Raw genomic sequence first — 20,717 nt, 5'->3', positions numbered from 1 at the left:
TTCTCGCCTCTCGCCTACCTACCCTACCAGGACACGGGACGTGCCATGCCAACATAAAAGACGAAGGAAGGGCGCTTGACACGTAGGATGTGCCGCTTCGTCGGTCACGCCGTCTAGGCGCCTTGGCGGAGGAAGGAATTGAGATGAAATGAGATGAGACGGGAGAACGCGAAGCGAAGCGAGATGTGGGGATGGACAAGTATATCAGCAAGTATGTATGCATTTAAAACAGGAGTCTTGAGTACTGGGGTGGTTAGGTGTTTAATTAAGTAGTTGATTGATTTGCGTGCATGGCTATGAAGTACTTTCTTCTGCTATGCTGCGCTGGTATATGTATGAATGGAATCCATCCGTGCGTATTGGGGAAGTAATGAGAGACTCGAGCTGTGTGAGTCGAGATCCTGAACGCCTGTCTGGCTGGATGGTGGGTCGTGTGTGTGTGTATCCCATACCATGCCATGCCATATCATCCCGTGCCGTGCCGTGTCCGTGTCCGTATCCATGTTCAAGTCCAAGTCGATTCCGCTCGCAACTCCCATCCCCCTCGCCATCGTAGCAATTCGTCAAAGATTACAAGGTCGTATGTCGCGCACCGATTCCTCCGCCCAACCCAGCCTAACACAAGCCAGTCTTATCCTCAGAAATTACATCCACCCCCTCCTCCTCAAGCCATAGCCGTAAACAAGCAAACCTGCCTGACCATCTGACTCGCGAGCAGAATCTCGCGAAACACCTGATCCATACCACCCATGAAGTGAATTTTATAACTGTCCACCATGCCTTTTCTCTTCTTCTCACCCCAGACCAACTTAGTCATCGGTCGCGCGTCGTCGCACCGCTTGCCCGTTCTGCTCCCCGGCTTCGCCCAGTCCCGCTGGAACTCGTATAGTGTCTCTATCATCGTATCATCATGTGCATCGCTTGATTTCCACACAAAGCGGCGGCCGCCGTATGTGAAGCGGCGCGGCGACCAGGGGATCTTGCGCTGGCGGTCCGGGTACTCTTTTATGGGCTGGCAGAAGGGCCCGCGGATGTGGATGCAGCGGGATTTGTAGCCTGCGTCTTTTGAGGGCTGGGAGGTGCATTGTTTCTGGTCGCTGCTGGAGAGGAGGATGGAGATGCAGGGCTGGGGGAACTCTGCGACGCGGAAGAAGTCTGCGGCGATGGGTTGGTGGTCTCTGTGCGACGTCTCGGTTTCGAGCATGTACAGGGCGTATTTGTCAGAGTAGTCGCGCGCCGTGTAGACGTACTTTTTGTAGCCGGATGTGCCGGTCCATTCGCGTGTGCGGTGGAGGTGGTATGTCGTTGGGGCGCGGGAGGGGTCGAGCATGGAGTGGTAGGGGATGTCCGGGCATGGAAGTTCGTCGCAGAGGGGTATGCATGAGGCTGATGAGTACGAAGCCTGCCAGGTTAGGAGGTTGTGTATCTGTGTTTGAGTTAGCGAGCAAGTTGCGATTGAAAGACTAATCAAGGCACATACTGCAGACAAGCTCTCACTGTCCTCATCCAGGTCTCCGTTGGCTCCCCACTGATTAGGTGCGGCCGTGAAGACACACTCGTTCCCATACTCGTCCAGCACATCACTCCCGCTCTCCAGATGCGGCCGTAACGCTCTCTGCCTCTCTCTGTGAATGGTGATTTGCGTCTTGATGATCCGTATCTGCTCATCCGAGTTCTCGTCAGGTGATATGCTTGCAAGTGATTGTGCTATTTCCTGTCCGAGGGCCAGTGCTGCTGCTGCGTGTTGCGAGTAGGATTGATCGTAGAGCCAAGCATGTTCAGACTCAAAGGCCGAGCTGCGTAGAAGCTCCAGATGGTCTCGAGCCGTGAGCTGGCGTCTATTCATGACGGGCTGTGAAGATAAAGTCAATTGCTCCAGGCGTTGTCGATGTCGAATTGAAATCCGTACTAAGCAAACGATTAATTAATGGGTGAGGATATCCTGGATGTCCTCGGAGGGACGACTCAGGCTGCAAACAAGACGGAGAAATTATGGAGGTATAGAAGAAATGAGGGCCGGCAGGCTGAAAAGCATAGTCGCATATCAGGCTGTAAACAGCTGCTGACCCAGCAGGAAGGACCCCTTCCCCTGTCATCCCGGTCAGTCCTTTGTTGCGGTGCGTGAGGCACGGGGCCAAGTTGCATGTGGTGGGACCTGGATCGTGGAGGGCTTCGCCATACTAGCCCTATGTGGTAGTTGGTTATTGCCCTGCAACGTGACAGCGTGTCGCGAAATCGACACGCTCCAATGAGTTTTACCATTTTCCCCATGCATCCAAGAGCCTCCTCCCTCTGATGCTGCAATTTCGCCAATATATATTTCCTTTTGAAACACACATGGCTTTCCAAGATTGCGTCCACATTGCTTTTCGCGGGGAAAAGAGATTCCCAATCGCTGATGCCCGCCCGCTCTTCTCCTAATCCGTCCCTGGCGTAAGACAAGCCCCATGCTGCTCTGCTTCCTGCGCAACGATGCTCACCGTCCAGGACCGCCAACAGCAGTGTCACCGTAGAGGCGTTTGGCAGCCACCGGACTCCGAAGATACGGTCAGCGCTCCCCACCAACCAGCTCAGTACTCACGCTTCATGCCTGTCCGCCATGCAGGGCTTGCAGGACAGTGTTACCCCACGATGGACGGCTTATGCGGCGTGGCCGGCTCCTCATTTCGAAGGATGGAATCGCCGTCCATTCATCGCAAGCACCTACCCACCACCCTCGACGCACGATTATTGTCCGTGAGCAATGCAGAAAGGCGTCGTAGATAGGGCTGAAGTGAAACATGTGAAGGTGGGGTTTTGACGTGTTGTCTAGCGGGAGCGCATGTTCGCGCTTATATCGATGACAATGTCAGGAGCAGGAACAGTTTTCAGCTTCCAACTTCAGATGATGTTCGCCGTTTCAGACTAGACCACAGCGAGAGATTTGGTTTCATCTACCAATGACTCAGCAGCGATGACACCCTACCCTACCCTGTTAATAAGCAGCAGCCTGATGAAGCAAGCAAGCAAGCAACGCAGGCATAAAACCACACCCATAACATCAACACACAAACACACACACCACCCAACGCCCTGTACACCCCTCATATCACGAGTCCCGCCCTGCCAGACAACATAATGACATACCACAACACCAGTTTAGGTAAATCAATGAAAGCCTCCAGTCCTCGAGGACCACGAAGGACTAAAACCAGTAATGCACCACGACTTCCGCCCAGCAGCACGTCGTACACAAGGCTGGGTTGTACCTGTACCTGTGCGCCAAACCACCCGCCGAACTGGCACGCCTCACCGCTTTTGCTGTGGCACCTCGCTGCCTTGCATGGTATGGTGTGTCGATGCTGCACTTGGGCGTGCGATGCAGGGGACAAGTGCGGAGTGTGTGTATGTATGTATGTATGTATGCGGTGCGGAAAGGTTTCTGGGTGCGTGAACAGATACGGGATGTTGAACGTCAAAGGAAAGAGAAAGTGATGAGCAAAGGAACGAAGCACGTTTGAGACCTAGTACATCGCATACCTCCACCTCCACTCCACCTCCCCATCCCCTCCCCACACCCCATCAAAACAGCACATCCTCCTCACTAATCCCCTCCAACTCCCCCCTCCCCCAAAACACCTCCACAACCTCCGCCCTCTCACTCAACAAAAACCTCTTCTCCTGACTCCCCACCCTGCTCAACCCCCTCCACCTCTCCAAATCCGCCCTCACCCTCTTATCCCCCTTCGCCTCCTCCGCCCCCCTCCAATGCCCCTCCGAAAACGCAATAACAGTCGTCATACTGCGCTGCACAATATCATACACAGCCGACACCACCGTGCCCGTCTCTTCCAGCCAGTTTATCTGCCACAGCTCCCCCGCCCGTATACACTGATACGTAGCGCGCTGGTAGTTCTTCCGGCCGGCCATGGGGCCGCCGTGGATTGCGTAGACGACTCGCGTGGGGGATATGCACCATAGTTCGTAGCGCCATTTTTCGGGGCGGCCTTGGGGGTCTTGGGCCGCGTAGTCGTAGATTAGGTGGGTGTTGAGGATGTCGGTGGTGAAAGAGGGGTCGAGGGGTGTGTTGGTGAGGAAGTCGGGGAGGGTGTCTCCTGGGGCCATTGTTAGGTTTTTTTGGGGGGGTTCTCGGATAGTCGGTTGGTTGGATGTGTGGTGATGTGATGGGATGTGGTGTGATGTCTGGACTATATATATAATTCAATGGATGGTACTGTTCGTCCGTCGGTTCGCTGGGTATATATACATACCTACGCCGTCTAGGTACACTACCCACACACTAACGCGGAAGCCACCGGGAGTCATGACGTAGGGGTAGAAGCTCTCACGCCACTACATATCATCCGTTAGCTGTTTGTTGGGGCGAGGTACGCGTCCCTACTTCTCGGGGGTGGGTGGACTAGAGAATCTGATCGGGCCGTTGCGTAGAGAGGGAAAGAAACGAGGAGGAGGGAGTTAAGCATGAAAGGCATTATATATATTCTAGCAACGCCCTATGCAATGCAACACAACCACGCACCGGGTATCCTCATCTCCAACGCGATATTTCAAGACGCCAAACAAGCGCACCCGTCATACAACATAGAGTACAAAGAAGATAGCTAGCTAGCTAGCAGGCGTGGAAATCTTCCAGATCACTCCAACCTCCACTCCATCCAAACAACCCCCCATCGCTATCCATAACACACACACACAGAGCCTCGCACCCCTCAATCCTCCGTCGACTCACTCCCCTCGCTGGAGAAATAACTCTGATCCAGCCTTAAAATCCACTCAATCTTCTCGCGCTCACTGCGCGCGCGCAGGATATACGTGTTCGTCCTCGCAAACACAGCCCAGACCGTGTCTTTGCCCGTGCCGCCCACGCTGCTCGCGGCGCTACCATTGCTATCCACACTCCCGCGCCTTACATGTGCGTGCGCGCTACCATTCAGACTAGCGCCCGTCCCGCCGAGCAGCCTGGCGATCTGGGGCGAGTGGTCGATACGCGCGTTTGTCAGATTGATAGCGTTGATTTCGTCGCCGTCGGTGGAGTAGACGTGTAGATATGGTTTGCGCAGCTCGACGAAGCGGCGGATCCAGCGCGAGTTTGTGGGGTCGGGCATGAGGAGGTAGCTGCTCTTGAGGAGGTTTGGGTTCTTGGAGACGAAGCGCACTGTGGCTGTTAGGCTGGGTGTTGGGGAGGGGGATGGCGAGGCGGAGCGCGGGGCGAAGGCGGCGCCGTTTTTGGGGGGCTCGAGATTAGTGGGGTTTAGGATTATTTCCGCGGGGGCTTTGTGGGTTTGCCAGAGGGAGATGACGCGCTGGAGAAGGGCTTTTTGGCGGTCGTCGAGGTCGGGTTGGGGGGTTGAGGAGCGGGATGTTGAAGGGGGTATGCTGAGGGCTTTGGAGGAGAGGACCGAGCGCGCTGTTTCTATCTCGGCGATTCGTCTGCGCCGCTTTTCGATGTTGATGAAGTCTCGGACTAGTGATACGCCACGCGGTGTCCAGCCTGAGACTTGTTCTTCGCCTTTGATGTAGTCGTCGCGCGTGTTCATGCGCCAGAGATCTGTGGCGCGCTTGACGGATGTAGGACGGATGGCGACGTTGAAGATGCCAACGGTAGAATGCACCGTCTTTACTGTGTTCCCCCATAGACTTGCCAGGGAGAAGAGGGAGGTGGGGCGGCTTGCTATGCGGCCGCGGATTTGCAATGCCAGATCGAGAGAGAAGACCATTGGATCCACCAGCTTCGCAGACATGACATTGAAGAGAAGCGTTGCTTGGACGCGGTACTTATCTTGTGTCGGGCGGTCGAGAAGAAGTGAGTTGTGTGCTGTACTATCCCATCGTCCTACAAATTTTACATTCGTAGTTCCGTCAGCATTGTTCTTGACGGTGGGCGCAGAGATCAGAGCTATGGGGACCTCTTTCACGGGAGTCTCAATTCCAGGAGCGTTTCCGACTGAGTCGATGAGGCGGATTCTACCCATCCGCATCGAAGTAACGTTCTGCCACTGCAGTGTGTCACCGCATGTGTGGGTGAGATTTACTACAATGCGACGCGCCACACCGAGATGGAGTTGATACACACCCGCGTCCATAACGCTGCTCTGTGTGACATCGACAGGCTGATACGTCCCTTCATCCGTAGGCTCATGAACCTGGATACGCGAGAAGATATCGTGCGTATCTTCCGTGTAAAACTCCGACTCAGGTAGCCGCGCATTGCGTCGCTTCTTCTTGGGCTTCTCGGACGGGTCTCGCATGTCATCCCAACTAAGGAGCATGTCGAGGTAACTTTCATTGACCTGCGCAAAGATGGAGATGCGAAGGAAAGTGTCGCGAGGGCTAGGGTATGGAAGACTCATACTGTGTATACTCTCGAAGCGAATAGGACCTTCATTGAAATCGGTGATCCAGATTGTAGTCGTCGCACCGCTTTCGTCGGAGATGCCAGGTACAAAAAGTAAAGCATGTACCTTGGTGCCTTCTCGTTCCGGAAAGCCGACCATTTCATGCATACCAACATTGAATTTCAACGTCGTTGAAGGGGCTTCCGCAGATGAGGGCTCCAGAGATAGCCGGATGATACCGATCGGATTTGCTGTGTAGGGTGAAATAACGTCGAGACTGAAATCACGTACTCTGGAGTTGAAGACAGCAGCAAGTGGAACATCGACGTCGCCAATGCGAGAGAACTCAGGCATACATGGCTCGGAAAAGGGTGTTTCAGGTTTGAAGTGCTGAATGTACCCAGGTCGGTTCATGTACTGGTGCATCTGATGCATGCGTCGTACGCGTTGGCGCAGCTTTTGTAATGACCACAGGTGAACAACCTTATTCCTGAAATCGATGACACGGACGCCAACGCAAGGCTTCGGGGTGTTGTCGAGAAATTCATCGTCTTCGCCAGGAATGCCCATGTTGACCAAGTCGTACGACGAAGGGACAGTGTGGCCGACACCAACGATGCAAAACTGGAAAACAACACTCTTGTCCATCTGATGGCTCATGATCTGCGCCTCCTTGAGAGTCGCTGCGTTCTGGAGGATAGTCTCTGCCATGGTGACGTATTTGCGTTGCCGCCATTGATGAAAGAAGTTTCGGACTAGGTCAAGCTGCTGTTCGTTGGGTTTGTCCGTTGGGTGTTCTCCATTTGTCGCGGGTGTTGGCTCGTGGCCAAGCTGTCTCAACTGACGCTCGTATCCTTGCAGTTGCTTCTGCATATCTTCTTTTGCAGCTCGAAGCTCCTCCAGCTCCACTTTGACTTTGGTCTCTTGAACCGCCTTCAGTCTCGCTGGCAAGTCTTCTCCGTGTTGAACCAACTTCTCCGCTGAATCCATCCTCAATTCTCGCCCCTTTTCACTGTCATCCTGCTGTGGTGTAGACGGCATCGTCAAGGCAGTATCGAGAGAGAAGTTATCAAAAGTCCCTCCAGACGTGTACTTTTCTCTGAGAGGAAATGAGGAGATGGACTCCATATCTTCGTCCTGTTCATATATCCTGCTTTCTGGGCGCACCTTACGGGTTTCCTTCAATCTCCGCAGATCTTCGAATATGGCATCAAACTCGTCGTCGGGAAGATTCTCGATTCGCTTTTCTGGCCCTAACCATGCTGTGAGAGCTTCTCTGCGCGCAAAAGTAAATTCGGACTCTCGACCGCGCTGCCAAGGGGCAGGCGATCCAGCTCGAGGACTACCAGAACCGAAATCGGAAGTAGCCAGGCTGATGGCGCTGAATGATCTGTCGTGACCGGGTCGCGGCGCAGGAGAGGGCGAGTTCAAATGGTTTGCTGCGATTGAATGACGAAGCAGACTCGCCCCCACTTCTGCCCGTACGGCTCTTGCCTGCTGTGGGTTGTTCAGGCGGAAGATGTGAAAATTGCCGAGAATTACGCGATCACCGCTGTTGACTTGGGTCGGACTGTCCACTATCCGGATGCCGTTTATAATAACACTTGCGTTCTCGGCCATGCTCACAGTAATCGTCCCATCGACGTTTTCGAAAGTGCAGTGGTCAGCGAGTACTTGCGAGCCGTTTAGCTTTATTTGCGCAACCTGTCCTTCGGCGTCAGAGTTGCCAACAGTTGTTGTTCCAGGTTTTAGATTGTAGACCAAACACTCATCCAGAAGAGGATCATCACTCAAGTTGATCAGATGAGGCATGTTCTTTGGCGTTGACAGACCGACGTTTCCTTTTTCAATGCTGATACCGAGCTCTTCCAACGCAGCCTCGCGCTCTTTGTGAATTTCTTCCGTTTTTGCGAGTTTCTCTTCCCATGTCTGGTTGAGGTCGTTGTACAGCTTCTCAGACTGGTCGAGCTGCTCGACAATCTCAGCCTTTGAAACCTTCTTGATTGTTCCATCAGACTGTGTAATCGACACGATCTGTTTTTCCAGGGGTGTGTCTGGCGCGTACTGCTCTGCGACTATACCGCCGCCGCCACCGCCGCCTGAAGCGCCTCCACTTAGCTGGGAACGAAGCTTGGACAGCTCTTCTTTCAATTCTCTGATCATGCGCGCGTTGGGATCTTCGTTGACGACGGCGTGGTTCTTGATGCGCTTGGCGGAGTCGGCGTAACGCAGGGTCGACAGGGTTTCTTCAAAATTGATGTCGGCAGGGGAGATGGCAGCAATCATAGCCGTCATACTATTTCCACCCAAGGAGTCTTTCAGCAGCCATGTCAGGATAGAGTCTCGATACGGGACTTGTGTCTTCTTCTTCCCCTGGCCTATATCTGCGAGCGCTGCAATAACACGACCAAGGGTCGACAGCGATCTGTTGATTTCTGCACCTTCCTTCAACCGTGCTCCAGTTGCGCCAGTAGACTGCGCTCGTTCCGAACCAGCCAGATCGACCAAACTGATCTTTGCCACCCTCTCTCCGCTCATGCTGGTCTGCTCGTCGTGGCGCTTCTGGGTGAGGGTCAGGGTGAAGACGGCGTGCGATCGGGAGGACGTCTCGTTCATGTTGGTCGCGGCGACGGTACGGGCCTTGTTTCCCTCGTCCATGAGGTTCTCGATCTCGGCAAAGGACTGGACGACCAGCTTTGCCAGATCTTCGACATACGGGCCCGTCGAGGGGTGCTCTCGCACTCGCAGGTTGCCCTTGTTGGAGGGATTGAGGAGATCGCGAACGCGCTCGTTGTAGATTTCCAGATACGAGACTTCGACGGTACAGCTCTCGTGCTTGTCCTGTTGCACCATCTTGATGCGCTCGAACATGTCCTGGCAAATCTTGGGGATGATGCCGTACTCCTGCCCATACCCCATCATCGAGTACGACTTCCCCGAACCCGTCTGGCCATAGGCGAAGATGCAGTTGTTGTACCCCTGGAAGGCGTTGTCGAGCAGCGGCTTGCCCAGGTCCTCGTGGAGGTTGTCCTGGCCGGCATAGTTGGGGGCGTTGCGGTCAAAAGACCAGTAGGACCTGTCGAAGGCGAAGGTCTTGGGGCCCTCGGCGGCGGCCTTGCCAGCTTTGCCGCCCTTTGGGTCGGAGGGGCTCGAGAGGATGGTCTGGTCCCCCTTCATGCGCACGATGCATTGCGCGTTGCGGTCCTTTTCTGGGGGCTGTCAGCTGCTGCTTGTCTAGCACAGCATGCAGGGCGTACCTCGGCCATTAAAGGGCCTACATCGCACGACGACCTTGATGTTTCCCCCTCCGGCCGACATCATGTACGAGTGGTGCTGGAGAGAGTCGCAAGAAGCTGTGTCGGGGAGCGGGCGATGGGTGGCATGAATTACGTGTGCGGTCAGGCGCGGAGTCTGCGGCGCTTCATGGCATGTGGGCGGCGTCTGGGGGAGTCCGAGGGGCGCGGGACGTCTGCGTGTTGCGTAGTGGGCGTCTGTGTTGTCAGGACGCGGTCGACTCCAGGGCTAAACTCGACGAAATAGGGCGCGGACCCTTGTCGTCCCTGCGCCTAGTTACTTCACCCGCACAGGACCCTGATCGCCTGCTTGCACGGAGAATAGACAGAGTCGCCCTGCCCACACGCACGCCGCTCCCTGTTTTTCTTCTGCTGGAGGAACACGTCCGAGGACGCCAAACCCTGGTACACGTCTGGACCCCGCTTGGCGCCATCATCGCCCTCCGAGTCACCACAACGCGACCACAATCTGCACAAGACGAATATCCACACCTCCCCACCACACCACACCCCGCCCATGTCCGCGCCCGACATGTTCGCGCCGCCGGTCAACCGCGCCATGAAGGTGCTGGATCGCGCCTTCTTCCACAAGACCATCCCCACGGCGGCTGCCCGCATCTTCAGCCCCAAGGACATCGCGCGCTGCCGCAAAGAGCTGGAGAAGAGCCAGGACACGCTGCCCAACCCGCGCCTTGACCCCATCCGGCCCGACCCCGACCAGGAACGCGCACAGAAGGGCGGCAGGTGTCTGCTGCTGCGGCCCGAAGTGCGCCCCGACGGTGAGTGGCCTGCACCGCAACGCCCAGTGGGGTGCTGAGTCTGAACGGCAGCCAGATCGCGCGACATGGGGCCCCAAGCTGCAGGACCTGGAGCGTGACGGCACCCTCGGCGTCATCCCCTACCAGCTGCACCTCGACTACGACTACTTCACCTACGCCGAGATCACAAACGCCATCATCCCCGCGCCCGAGAAGAAGAACGACGACGAGATCCCCACGGGATTCACTCTCGCCGGCCATGTCGCACACATGAACCTCCGCGAGCGCTACTGGCCCTACAAGCACCTCATCGCCACCATCCTCGCCGACAAGAACCCCTGGGTCCGCACAGTCATCAACAAGGTGGATAACGTCGGCACAGAGAACGCCTTCCGCACCTTCCAGTACGAAGTCCTCTTCGGGCCCGACGACATGAACGTCGAAGTCCACGAGCAAGACTGCACCTTCAAATTCGACTTTGCAAAAGTATACTGGAACACGCGCCTCGACCGCGAGCACCGACGGCTCTGCAGCCTCTTCACCGAAGGCGACGCCATCTGCGACGTCATGGCGGGTGTAGGTCCCTTCGCCATCCCCGCCGGCAAGAAAAAGTGCTTCGTCTGGGCAAACGACCTCAACCCCGAAAGTCACAAATCCCTCGTCGCTAACATCGCCCTCAACAAAGTCACAGACTACGTCCTCCCCCACAACACAGACGGCGCGGAATTCATCCGCTCCGCTTCCGCCGCCCTCCTCACTCAAGACTCCCGCGAAGTAAACATCTACTCAAAAGTAAAATTCTCCCGCTCAAACCCCGTAAAATCTAAACCCCAGCTCCTGAAAACCATCACCCAGCCGCGCATCTTCTCGCACTACGTTATGAACCTGCCCGCGAGCGCAATCACCTTCCTCCCCGCCTTCATCGGCCTGTATGCAAACGTCCCGGGCATCTCGACAGACGAGATCAGGAAGCTTTTCGCGCCCCACACGCAGCAGAAACTTCCCATGGTGCATGTCCACTGCTTCAGCACGAAGAGCGACGACAACGTCGCTGAGACGAGGGATATCTGCAAGGAGATATCGAGACAGTTGGGGTGTGAGATTACGCCGCAGACGCCGGATTTGTGCGTTTGGGATGTTAGGGATGTGGCGCCGAAGAAGAGGATGTTTTGCGCGAGCTTTAGACTGCCGGAGGAGGTGGCGTTTAGGGGCGCGTGAGGTGGGGGTGTGAGGGAAGGGAAGGGGGGTATGTGAGGAAACAGAGTCGAAAAGTTTGGGAATGGGTAGATGGGTGGGATAAAAATAGATGGATTCACGCGAGGACTTCTTTCTCGCGTTATAGGGTCTTTTTGTAGATATACCCGTGGAAAGGTTTTGGAAAATCTCTTGCTCATACTCGAATCATATTGATCCTTCAGGCTTTTACGCGCAGTGAAATGGATGGGGAGTTGATCGATTGCACGTGTCAAGTCGAATCAACACGGAACTGGTACTCTACAAGTCTCGCTGTGTAGATGAAATATATATCTTCCCTCATTACATCTCCCTTCTTTTCTATCCCCCCTCCCCATGTCATGTTACCTGTTGTTTCGACATTCAAGGCCCAGATGATCCTGCTTTTTTGTCTACACGCTACGTCTTGTGCTTATCTGGATGACCCCCTTTCTCCTCGATCGCTCCGAAAGACTAAAAGTCCATCAACATATCGTCATCAAAGACAAGCTCATCGCCGTCGTCGTCGAGCTTATCTTTCGCATTCATATCCACACCAGCACCGACGTTAGCGTTAACAACCGATTCCACACTTGAAACGGGGCCATCGGGAGCGTCGATGCCCTCCGCACGGTTGGCTTTGGTAGTGAGTAAGCGTGTGGGCGAGGCCACGGTCGCCGAGTCTAAAATGCCTGCAGATCCAACCGCCCTCCCCACCCCCTCAAACAACACACCCCCAACCCCCACCTCACCCACCCTCTCATACCGCCCACCCAACAACCCCTCAATCCTGCCCACCCACTCCCCAACCCTCCCCGCCGAAACCGGCTCTGCAAGCACGTCATACGCGTGTCCAGCGCTGTACCCCCACTCCAGAGTGTTGCAGCGCATGTCTAACTTCCAGGACGCGTTGAGTATGCATGTCGCGCTCGTGGTCACTGGAAGGATGAGGTCGTGGATGCGGTGCCCGTTGGGTGTGCGTTCGAGGGGGAGTTTGGAGGATTTGGTGCGGTGCGGGGGGTCTGTTGGGTGGGGTTTGAGGGGTTGGTGTATGGGGGTTTCGTGGGCCGGTTTACTTGGAGGGTGTGGAGAGGGTGGGTGGAAAGGACTGGTGCCCGTGTTGCGAGGCTCTGGTCTCATGTTATTGCTTTCATGGGTGTTGAGCGAGTTGCTAGCATGGTTTGGGTGTTGGATCGGCTCGGAGGATGTTGCTCTGGATAGAGATGGTTTTGCATAGGGGGCTTCTCGCTCGACGTACGCTCGTAGCTGCTCAGTGATGTCGTGCGGCTCGAAGCTTGCACCACGGTCAGAGTGAAGTAGCAGTTGCTTTCTGGTGAGGTTCGAACGTGGCTGCGGTTCTGCAGAGGTGGCCCTCGAACTAACACTGAATGGTGGCATTGGCTGACTGTTCTGAGAAAGACCGTTGTGTTGACTCTGGTTTTGCCTGAAAAAATTACGAATGTCAGAGTTGTTTTCTGGGTAAGTTATGGCATCAGATGACAGGTTGGCCTCAGTCGGAATTGGCCTTCGGGTGCTGAACGTATTGTCACTCGGAAACAAAGGTACGTCTTGGTTTCTGGCACGCTTTTGGCGGCGAGTTGGCTGAGACGACTCTGCTCCAGCCATCGGTTGACCAAACCACGTGTCGTTTGGTTGTCGTGCAGGTGATACAAACGGCGTGTTGTTGTATGATTGCTGCTTACGTTGGCGATGGCGTGGAGCCGAAGATATTGGAGGAGGCATATCGTAACCATGTGGTGACCCATACAACGATCCAGCTGATGCGAAGTTGTGTTGATTTTCCTCTGAAAGAAGCATATTCGGACGCTGAGAGAGATTTTGGGGCATTTGAGCTGCAAATCTGGTCTCGGGTGGAGTGATACCAAACTGCTCTCGTTCTTGTGATACTCTGCTGCAGCCCCTTGTAGGTCGCTGTTCAGGAGACGACCGGGGCAGATGCCGAATGCCACGTTCCAACTCTTCATCTGACAATGATCTCCGTGCATTCGATCTTGCCGAAGTTTGGGGTGTCAATGGCTCGATCGGCGGAGTCTGGCGTGGTGTGACTGCGGTTGTGGGAGAGTTAGAACCTATAAATATATCGCCTCGACTCTTGGCTGGACTGGGCAGTTGACCGTTCCCAATCGACTTGTTTTGTTTCGTGGCGGCATTCATCCTCGCGATCGTCCATGGGTTGGATGTATCTGTCGCTTGACGTCCTTCTTCTTCCTCTATCACTGGAGGTTGCTCCTTATGCAGAAATTGCAGATCATCCTCATCAATGCCATACATACTGGATCTCCACCGCGGCAACTCGTCCTGTGGAATGGGCAACGGCTCGCCAATCTCCCGTGTATCATCATCATCGCAAACACAAGCAGGTACTACTTGTAGCATTGACTGTTGCTCGATTTGCACTTCCTGCGACTGCTGGGCAGATATTGGGGATTCAATCTCTTCAACCTCGACAACGGCTTCGGGATAGTAGGATGTTAGTAGTTTATCGACGGCGCTCACTACCAGATCTTCATCGTCAAATACTACATTGTCTTTTGCTGGTTCCAGGTTGGGATCGTAGCTGTCGGGTGGGCAGATAATATTGATGCAGAAGAAAGGGTCTCTCACCTCTCTGAGCGAGGTGTTTGCTTTGCGAAGTCTACCTCTGAAAGCATTCACTATCCGTTTGGGGAATCCGCGAACGTTGGACATTGGCCTCGAGTCGACGGAGATGAAGCCACCATAATTGGAAATCTTGGATCCATTTGCAGTAGGCTTGGGGAGGAAAGCATGTATCTCGAGACCATCTGTTTCTAGGGCAGTCCAGTCGCATTGGAGAGCGCAGTCTTTTCCGATGATCTTTAACACAGCATCTTCAACATTTGCGCTGGTTTTTGGCGCGTAGATGAAGTCACCCTTGTTGTTCTTCGCTTTTAGTACGTGCAGTCTGAACCGGACGGCAGGCCTGGCCAGCGCGTAAGCTTGCATCAGCCGTCGAATCTTAGCAAGGCATTTTGCTGAGTTCTTTATCGATGCTTGGATTCGGACTGGTATCGGTTTGAAGATGTTGGTCACCTTGACCGTAGTGCCGACCGGATGCGAATCCCTCGCCGTACTATTTGAGCGTCAGGTTGAGGACACATACAGCATGCCAATCTTACGTGGTAAGCTCGCCATCGCGACCGTAAACTAGCTTGACGGCAACTGGTTCGCCTTCCACTCTCGTCGTGACCGAAAGCGCGCCACTGATCCCAGCCATGCTTGCCAGAGCCTCGCCGCGGAAACCAAGCCATTTCCCTCCCACGTCTTTCAAGTCGTGAAAGTCCCTGATCTTGCTCGTGCAGTAACGACGACATGCGAGGGGGCGATCTTGAGCCGGAATGCCATGACCATCATCCTTAACCTGTATCAAGTCGAGTGTATTCGCTGTAATGTCCACAAATATGCTCTTTGCTCGAGCGTCGAGAGCATTGTCAACCAGTTCTTTGACGACTGAACTGGGATCGACTATGACCTGTTGGGAGCCAATCTGTCTCACTGTTGTTGGCGGAAGTGCGGCGATGCCAGGTGATGCACCGGTCACCGGGTCGTCTGCCATCGTTCGGCAACCGTGAATGGTACCGCAGCAATCCAATTGATGGAGAGTTGGGGAGAGGTAGGGTGAGGCTAAACGCTTTTCGTGGTCCATGGTGACTGCCTTCCATCGTGCCTTCCCTCGCCAGTATGCTGACAGACCAAATGGGCAAGCGCTCACAACACGACGCGCCCGCACTAACACATGTGCATCTTGCCTTACAATCAATGTTCATGAGCATGATTCAGAAATCTCGTGCAACAGTTTACTATCATGTGGTCGGTTTGTCAAGAAATATGAGGCAGGGTTGTCTTCGAATGTTCCTTTCAAAGTGGCCAATCAGAGCTCGCAACCATCGAGGGTTCGCAGTAGTTTAAAGCGAGAACTTCCCCAGGATGTTTTAGATCCAGAATCCACCTCTTTTCCGTTCATCATCACCTTGTCACTTCATACCTTGGTACTCGCCTGTTGTAACTTGGAAAGTTCAGACGACTGTTGACCGTGTCAGAGCGTTGAGCTGCATACTATCTTGGTAAGCGTGTAGCCTCATATTCAAGGCGCCGATGGACGTCACACTCATCCTGATCTATGCTGATGCTTCATGAAGCGCTCAGTTATCAAGATTTCAATGACCTACACAACCGACGCGTCCCGCTGGCGGGCGCTGACAGTTCGCGACATAAACGCAAATGGCCAATTTGTCTACTCAATCAAGTCAACCAAAATCTATTGCAGACCAAACTGCCCCGGACGACTGGCGCGCCGAGCGAACGTCGACTTCTACAAAACAGCCAAAGAAGCACAAGAGGCCGGATTCAGGGCCTGCAAGAGATGCAGACCAGATGTCGAAGCTGAGGAACCGCAGTACCGGACGGTAGCGAAAGCGTGCAGCCTCATTGAAGAGGCGTCGAAGAACCACGATAGAAAAGCCTTCAGGTTACAGGACCTAGCAAAGCAGGTTGGACTTACACCAAGATATTTCCATAAAGTCTTCAAAGATAGAATGGGTATGACGCCAAAAGAGTATGCGCAAATCAAGATGACGGATGGTAGCGGTTCGATCGCGACTTCGGTCCCGATTGCCAGTCAACCAGATGTCGAGTTCTTCGATTGGGAAGCCTTTGACTCGGAGAATGCTGTAGACATTGGAGTTGAGTCAAGTACGACTTCGTACAACGGCTTCACAGCGGAGGATATACAGTCGGCGGCGACCTTCTTTGGGAACGGAAACAATACATGCTTCCAATTTCCAGCTTGGGATTGGGGACAGCCTGGTGGCACGGACTCGGAATTTGGTCTCGTAAACGAGAGCATGGACAGCTTGCTGGGAGCAACACCGGCGCTTGTTGGTATGGAATAGCCATAATAAACGATTGCAATGCCGAAAGTTTCGGGCTTGGTACCCGGCCCAAGTAGATCTGATAGATTGCGACGTATTGACGATTGGTGAGAACGTCGCGTTGAGGCTAATCAGGGTCTGGCTAAAGGGAAGAGTAGAAATTGAGGGGGCAAGGCTAAGCCTTCAATTGTTCGATTTTAAATAGTATAACTATAAAACCATCAACCCGCAACAAGAGGGATGTGTGGCATTCTCCACCAATCTCTATCCAAACCTGCAGCTCCGTGTCGTCTTTGAGCCTAGACAGGCAATATCCAAGCTGTCTCTAATCATGCAATACAGTCCTGACCAGCTACAACCTTCCCACATTCGTCCCAACGTGGCTCCACGGATGTGTCATTCTTCTTATATAGACGCGAGGGGCGGCGCAAGCGGGCGCATATATACAACCATCACCGAGAAGGTCCATCCAGCCGTGAGCACCTATTCTCCATCGTCAGCACAAGCCTAGCAAAACATTCTCGCAATATGTCATGCAAAAGACGCTCTCAGAGACCGAGTTATAAGCAGCGACGGCGTAGCATATGTCGATACTAGCCATACCTTTTCCGGCTCTTCCTATAGATAAATAATGGTCGATGTCTCTCATCTTGTAGCGTTTGAGTAAAGAAAGAATACAACGTACCAGTTGCGAGCTGCGACACAGGCCGGGTTCTGCATGTTAGTGAGGATTATCGCTGTGTGATAGAGCTTGCGCTCTGCGTAAACCACACGGAACAACAGGGCATGTGTTGGTCCATGACGTGCTGGCGCGGCGCGGCGCGTCGACTTCCTGTCTGTGGAGGTTGAGAGCAGGAAAAGTTGAGAGTTTTCCTGAGGCTGCCGAAGCGAGATGCTAAGCTTGGTGTGTATTAGTACCATTTGACCCCTGTTCTTCTGGAGTGACTTGAAATACTTTCGTTTTTGGCATTTGCGAATTGTTTGAAAAAGGACTTGAGTTATGTTTCATACGTCATGTTTTACATCGAACTATGCCACTGGTTTGTAGTCTTGTAATTACTTTAAACCATGCGCTTGATTGCTTGCACATACAACATCGCTATGCGAGGAATTTCCATACATTGATATACATATTCGTTCGCCCTCTTCAATCCTCAATATCGTCATCACTTAATATCAAACTCTTCCCTTTCTCCGCCAATCCCGCTATCGCCGATTCAGCCTCATCATCCTTGCTCGCAATCCTGACCCTCTTCTTCCTTGGCGACAGCTCAGAAGTCGACTTATCAGTCGCCCACTGTTCATGCTCGCTTGTATCCGGCATCTCCAGATCATCCTCGGCATCATCAGGATTCACACTGAACGCGTTGTTGCCGATAAATGAGGTGATCTTTTGGATATCGCGAATGGTGGCTGCGGTAGAGAGATTTGGTGTACGCGATTTGCGCAGTATAATGGGCAAATAGGGAAGCCGCTCTAGCAGCATTTCAGAGCGCGCCGAACCACCGCTGCCAAGGAGGATGGGTACTTTCTCATCATTGGCTGAGGATTTTGCGCCTGGAGTTGATGAGGAAGGCTGGTTGGAGGAGGGATTTCTGCGCCAGGTTTCAACTCCGCCGGTTGCGACGGCCAATTTGGGTGCTCCTGTGGTAGAGGTAAAGAGTTCGCCGCGCTGTGCTCGCATTATCCACATTTCTAACAGATCCCCAATCTCTTCCTGTTGCCTCCACAGCCGTAGTGATGAGGGGTAGTACATAGCGAATGCGTTGCCTTTTGGAGCTCCTGCCGCTGCACCTTGGCCTTTGGCTTTAACACCCATGATACCAGGGGGAGGTGCTAGTCGTCTGACGGGATTTGGTAGATTGTAAAGAAGTCCGCGCACACTCGTGTGAAAACACATTTCGTCTTGGCGTAGATTATCCGCGCTTGTGCCTTGGAAGTTGCGTCGCCCAAAGTCGCCGAAGCGGTCTGGAGAGAGTAGGTCCGCATCTGAAAGAGCATCAACGCACCCTTCCAAAGAGTCCATAGTCTCTTCACTATCGGCACCTCCACATGAGAGGACGTAGTTTTCGTGCAAAGCCGCAGTGAATGTCTGTGTGTCAGTACCAAGCTCATCGATAAGCGTATCGAGATTGACTTCAGATGCTTTTGGCCTGCGTCGCTCAGGAAAGCAGTTCGGTGGTTGGGGAACCAACATCTCTGAATCTTCCGGAAGTCGTTTGTTGTACACGACCCTCCCTACAGCGTGAAATATACCCAGCGTGCTTTCACGTTGCGTCACCATTTCCAGCGACTCCTTCTCCATCTTCGTGATCGGAACATCTTTCGGTCCCTTCTTCTTTGTGAAGTTGACTTTGGCGCCCCATCCCTCGGCGTCATCTCCACGTAGACATAAGAATTCCAAAGAGGATACTGCGCTGCGAATATCGCCGAGCCCTGCAAGTCGCTGGATGACCTGCGGCCCAACAGTTTTCTTGCGCCCAGATTTCCGCGCTTCTTTCAAGACGATTGTGTCCAGTGCTTTCGTCATGTATGTTGGCGCGATCGGATTGAATTCGATAACGGAGACTCCGGGGTGAGTCAGGATCTCGGGACCCAGCAGTCGATGAGCAGTGAAGCTGTCAGCTGCAGCGGTATTGGTAGAAAGAAGTGTCTCGGATATGATCATGACGATAGGAGTAATTGGCTGTTCTGGGTCGGCCGAAGTCGAAAACAACGCAGTAGTTGATGGCACATTCGCCGCAAGATAGTGGAGGACGGAAGATCGAAACGAATGTACGGCCGAAGACGCACGCGCGAATGTATTTGGAAACTCCTCTACAAGAACCAGCTGTTTCTGTCTACTACTCGGTGTGCTGGGCAGAGCCTGTGAGCGAGCCTGGGTCGGCTCGTCAAATGCTAAAGCGCCAAATGCACCAGTCCTTCCAACAAAGTCTTCGAACTGAGCAGTCGCAGACGCGAAGTTATCAGAGGTCGACATAGAGTTTATTGGGTTCTTCCACTCGTGCATGTCGATCCCCAGTTCTTTGGACAGCAGTGCCATTGTGGTGGTCTTCCCACTGCCGGCAGGGCCTTTGAGAAGCAGGAGCCTCTTGCGCCCCTTCCGACCGAAGGCATCTGCGAGCCATGTCTGCACGTCCGTCACCTTTCTCTTGTGCACTGCCAGCTCATCGAGTGACACCGGTCCGTACTGTTCAGTCCATGGCCGTCTGTCTATCGTCTCCGGGGGCGCTGCTGGCTGCGAAGATGGCTGCGAAGGTGGTGGGGGCGTGCTGTGTACTCCGCGCGCTGTAGGCAGGAACCTCTGTCTGCCTTTCGCAATGCTGTCAGGGTCTGTGGTAGCGGTAGCCCTGGTACTCTTCCGCACTGGCAGGGCGATCGATGGCTTTAGGGGACGATCATCGTCGGAGGAGTCGAGGATATCGTCAATTTCTTGGAGCGGTGTAGCAGACTTCTCAGGACTCGGCGTGGGCTGGGCCGACTGCGACCGAGTGGCATTCTTGAAGAAGGATGTGATGGGTTTGTATACCGCCTTGACCTTGCCAGGCTGCTTAGCTGGGGACTTCTCAGTAGACGATGCCGGCAACTTGGGCGACGCTACACGACGCGTCTGCACGCGAGATGTCTTTAGTTCTCTGCGAGCTCCATCAGAGATGCCGGTTAGTGTGCCCCTCTTGGGCCGCTTGGGAGGCGGTGAGTGGGATTCGTCTTCCTCAGAATCCGAGGAGAGCACAATCGGCTTCTTGCGGGTTGCCCGCGACTGAACCATGCCGCCCCAAGATTATCCGGCGAGAACGCACTCCTCGGCAAATTTGCATTCTCGAAGTCGGCAGCCAGTTGTGGTCGCGTGCGGCTGGGCCAAGTGTGGTTCGTTCATGCGGAGCAGTCAGGGAACGCGGAAGAACTACGATATCACGTGACGCCGATCAGTGCTCTGCATGATGCCAACTCATCAACAACAAAACCAAACCACGCTTGTGCTGCATGACGCTCGCCATTCTCGGCCGTGCTCGAGAGGCTGGTATGCGGCTACTAGGTCTGCATACCTACTGGGGTGGCCCGTGTATGTGCTCTGCATGCGCCTTGACGTTGCACCAACGAACAGACGACACGATCACACTATAAACCTCCTGCATAGGGGCTGGACATGGGCATGAAGGAGCTGCGTTCACAGGGTGTTTTTTCGTTCAATGCCGTCATACTTCAATT

The 20,717-nt window shown here is 54.0% G+C and overlaps 7 protein-coding genes across 7 annotated transcripts; 2 read left to right on the top strand and 5 right to left on the bottom strand.

Moving 5' to 3' along the window:
• Nucleotides 1–664: 664 nt before the first annotated feature.
• Nucleotides 665–1,846, bottom strand: P153DRAFT_283228 (uncharacterized protein; the record flags this gene model as incomplete). Its single annotated transcript, XM_033663251.1, has 2 exons — nt 665–1,426; nt 1,481–1,846. 2 exons carry the CDS (start codon nt 1,844–1,846, stop codon nt 665–667), a joined length of 1,128 nt encoding a protein of 375 aa, XP_033527283.1.
• Nucleotides 1,847–3,561: 1,715 nt separating this feature from the next.
• P153DRAFT_283768 (uncharacterized protein) lies at nt 3,562–4,104 on the bottom strand (the record flags this gene model as incomplete). Its single annotated transcript, XM_033663278.1, has 1 exon — nt 3,562–4,104. The coding sequence occupies one exon, from the start codon at nt 4,102–4,104 to the stop codon at nt 3,562–3,564; it is 543 nt and encodes a 180-aa protein (XP_033527282.1).
• Nucleotides 4,105–4,424: 320 nt separating this feature from the next.
• Nucleotides 4,425–9,783, bottom strand: P153DRAFT_176141 (kinesin family protein-like protein). The gene is made up of 2 exons (XM_033662338.1): nt 9,593–9,783; nt 4,425–9,544 (listed from the first exon to the last, which is right to left on the bottom strand). The coding sequence occupies exons 1-2, from the start codon at nt 9,654–9,656 to the stop codon at nt 4,710–4,712; spliced, it is 4,899 nt and encodes a 1,632-aa protein (XP_033527281.1). The 5' UTR covers nt 9,657–9,783; the 3' UTR covers nt 4,425–4,709.
• Nucleotides 9,784–9,916: 133 nt separating this feature from the next.
• On the top strand, nt 9,917–11,604 carry P153DRAFT_420784 (uncharacterized protein; the record flags this gene model as incomplete). Its single annotated transcript, XM_033672263.1, has 2 exons — nt 9,917–10,407; nt 10,463–11,604. Exons 1-2 carry the CDS (start codon nt 10,146–10,148, stop codon nt 11,602–11,604), a joined length of 1,404 nt encoding a protein of 467 aa, XP_033527280.1. The 5' UTR covers nt 9,917–10,145.
• A 345-nt stretch (nt 11,605–11,949) lies between these two features.
• Nucleotides 11,950–15,193, bottom strand: P153DRAFT_333583 (uncharacterized protein; the record flags this gene model as incomplete). The annotated part of the gene is made up of 2 exons (XM_033665572.1): nt 11,950–14,701; nt 14,757–15,193. 2 exons carry the CDS (start codon nt 15,191–15,193, stop codon nt 12,073–12,075), a joined length of 3,066 nt encoding a protein of 1,021 aa, XP_033527279.1. The 3' UTR covers nt 11,950–12,072.
• A 438-nt stretch (nt 15,194–15,631) lies between these two features.
• On the top strand, nt 15,632–16,841 carry P153DRAFT_175882 (uncharacterized protein). The gene is made up of 2 exons (XM_033662336.1): nt 15,632–15,701; nt 15,784–16,841. The coding sequence occupies exon 2, from the start codon at nt 15,798–15,800 to the stop codon at nt 16,527–16,529; it is 732 nt and encodes a 243-aa protein (XP_033527278.1). The 5' UTR covers nt 15,632–15,701; nt 15,784–15,797; the 3' UTR covers nt 16,530–16,841.
• Nucleotides 16,842–17,522: 681 nt separating this feature from the next.
• P153DRAFT_364145 (Rad17-domain-containing protein) lies at nt 17,523–20,366 on the bottom strand. Its single transcript, XM_033667533.1, has one exon. It carries the CDS (start codon nt 20,275–20,277, stop codon nt 17,656–17,658), a length of 2,622 nt encoding a protein of 873 aa, XP_033527277.1. The 5' UTR covers nt 20,278–20,366; the 3' UTR covers nt 17,523–17,655.
• Between the last annotated feature and the right edge of the window lie 351 nt (nt 20,367–20,717).

The sequence above is a fragment of the Dothidotthia symphoricarpi genome (genome assembly GCF_010015815.1).
Source record: "Dothidotthia symphoricarpi CBS 119687 unplaced genomic scaffold P153scaffold_4, whole genome shotgun sequence".
NCBI classification, from domain to species: domain Eukaryota; kingdom Fungi; phylum Ascomycota; class Dothideomycetes; order Pleosporales; family Dothidotthiaceae; genus Dothidotthia; species Dothidotthia symphoricarpi.
The sequence above is the reverse complement of the archived record's forward strand: the minus strand, read 5'-3'. Positions and strand labels throughout refer to the sequence as shown.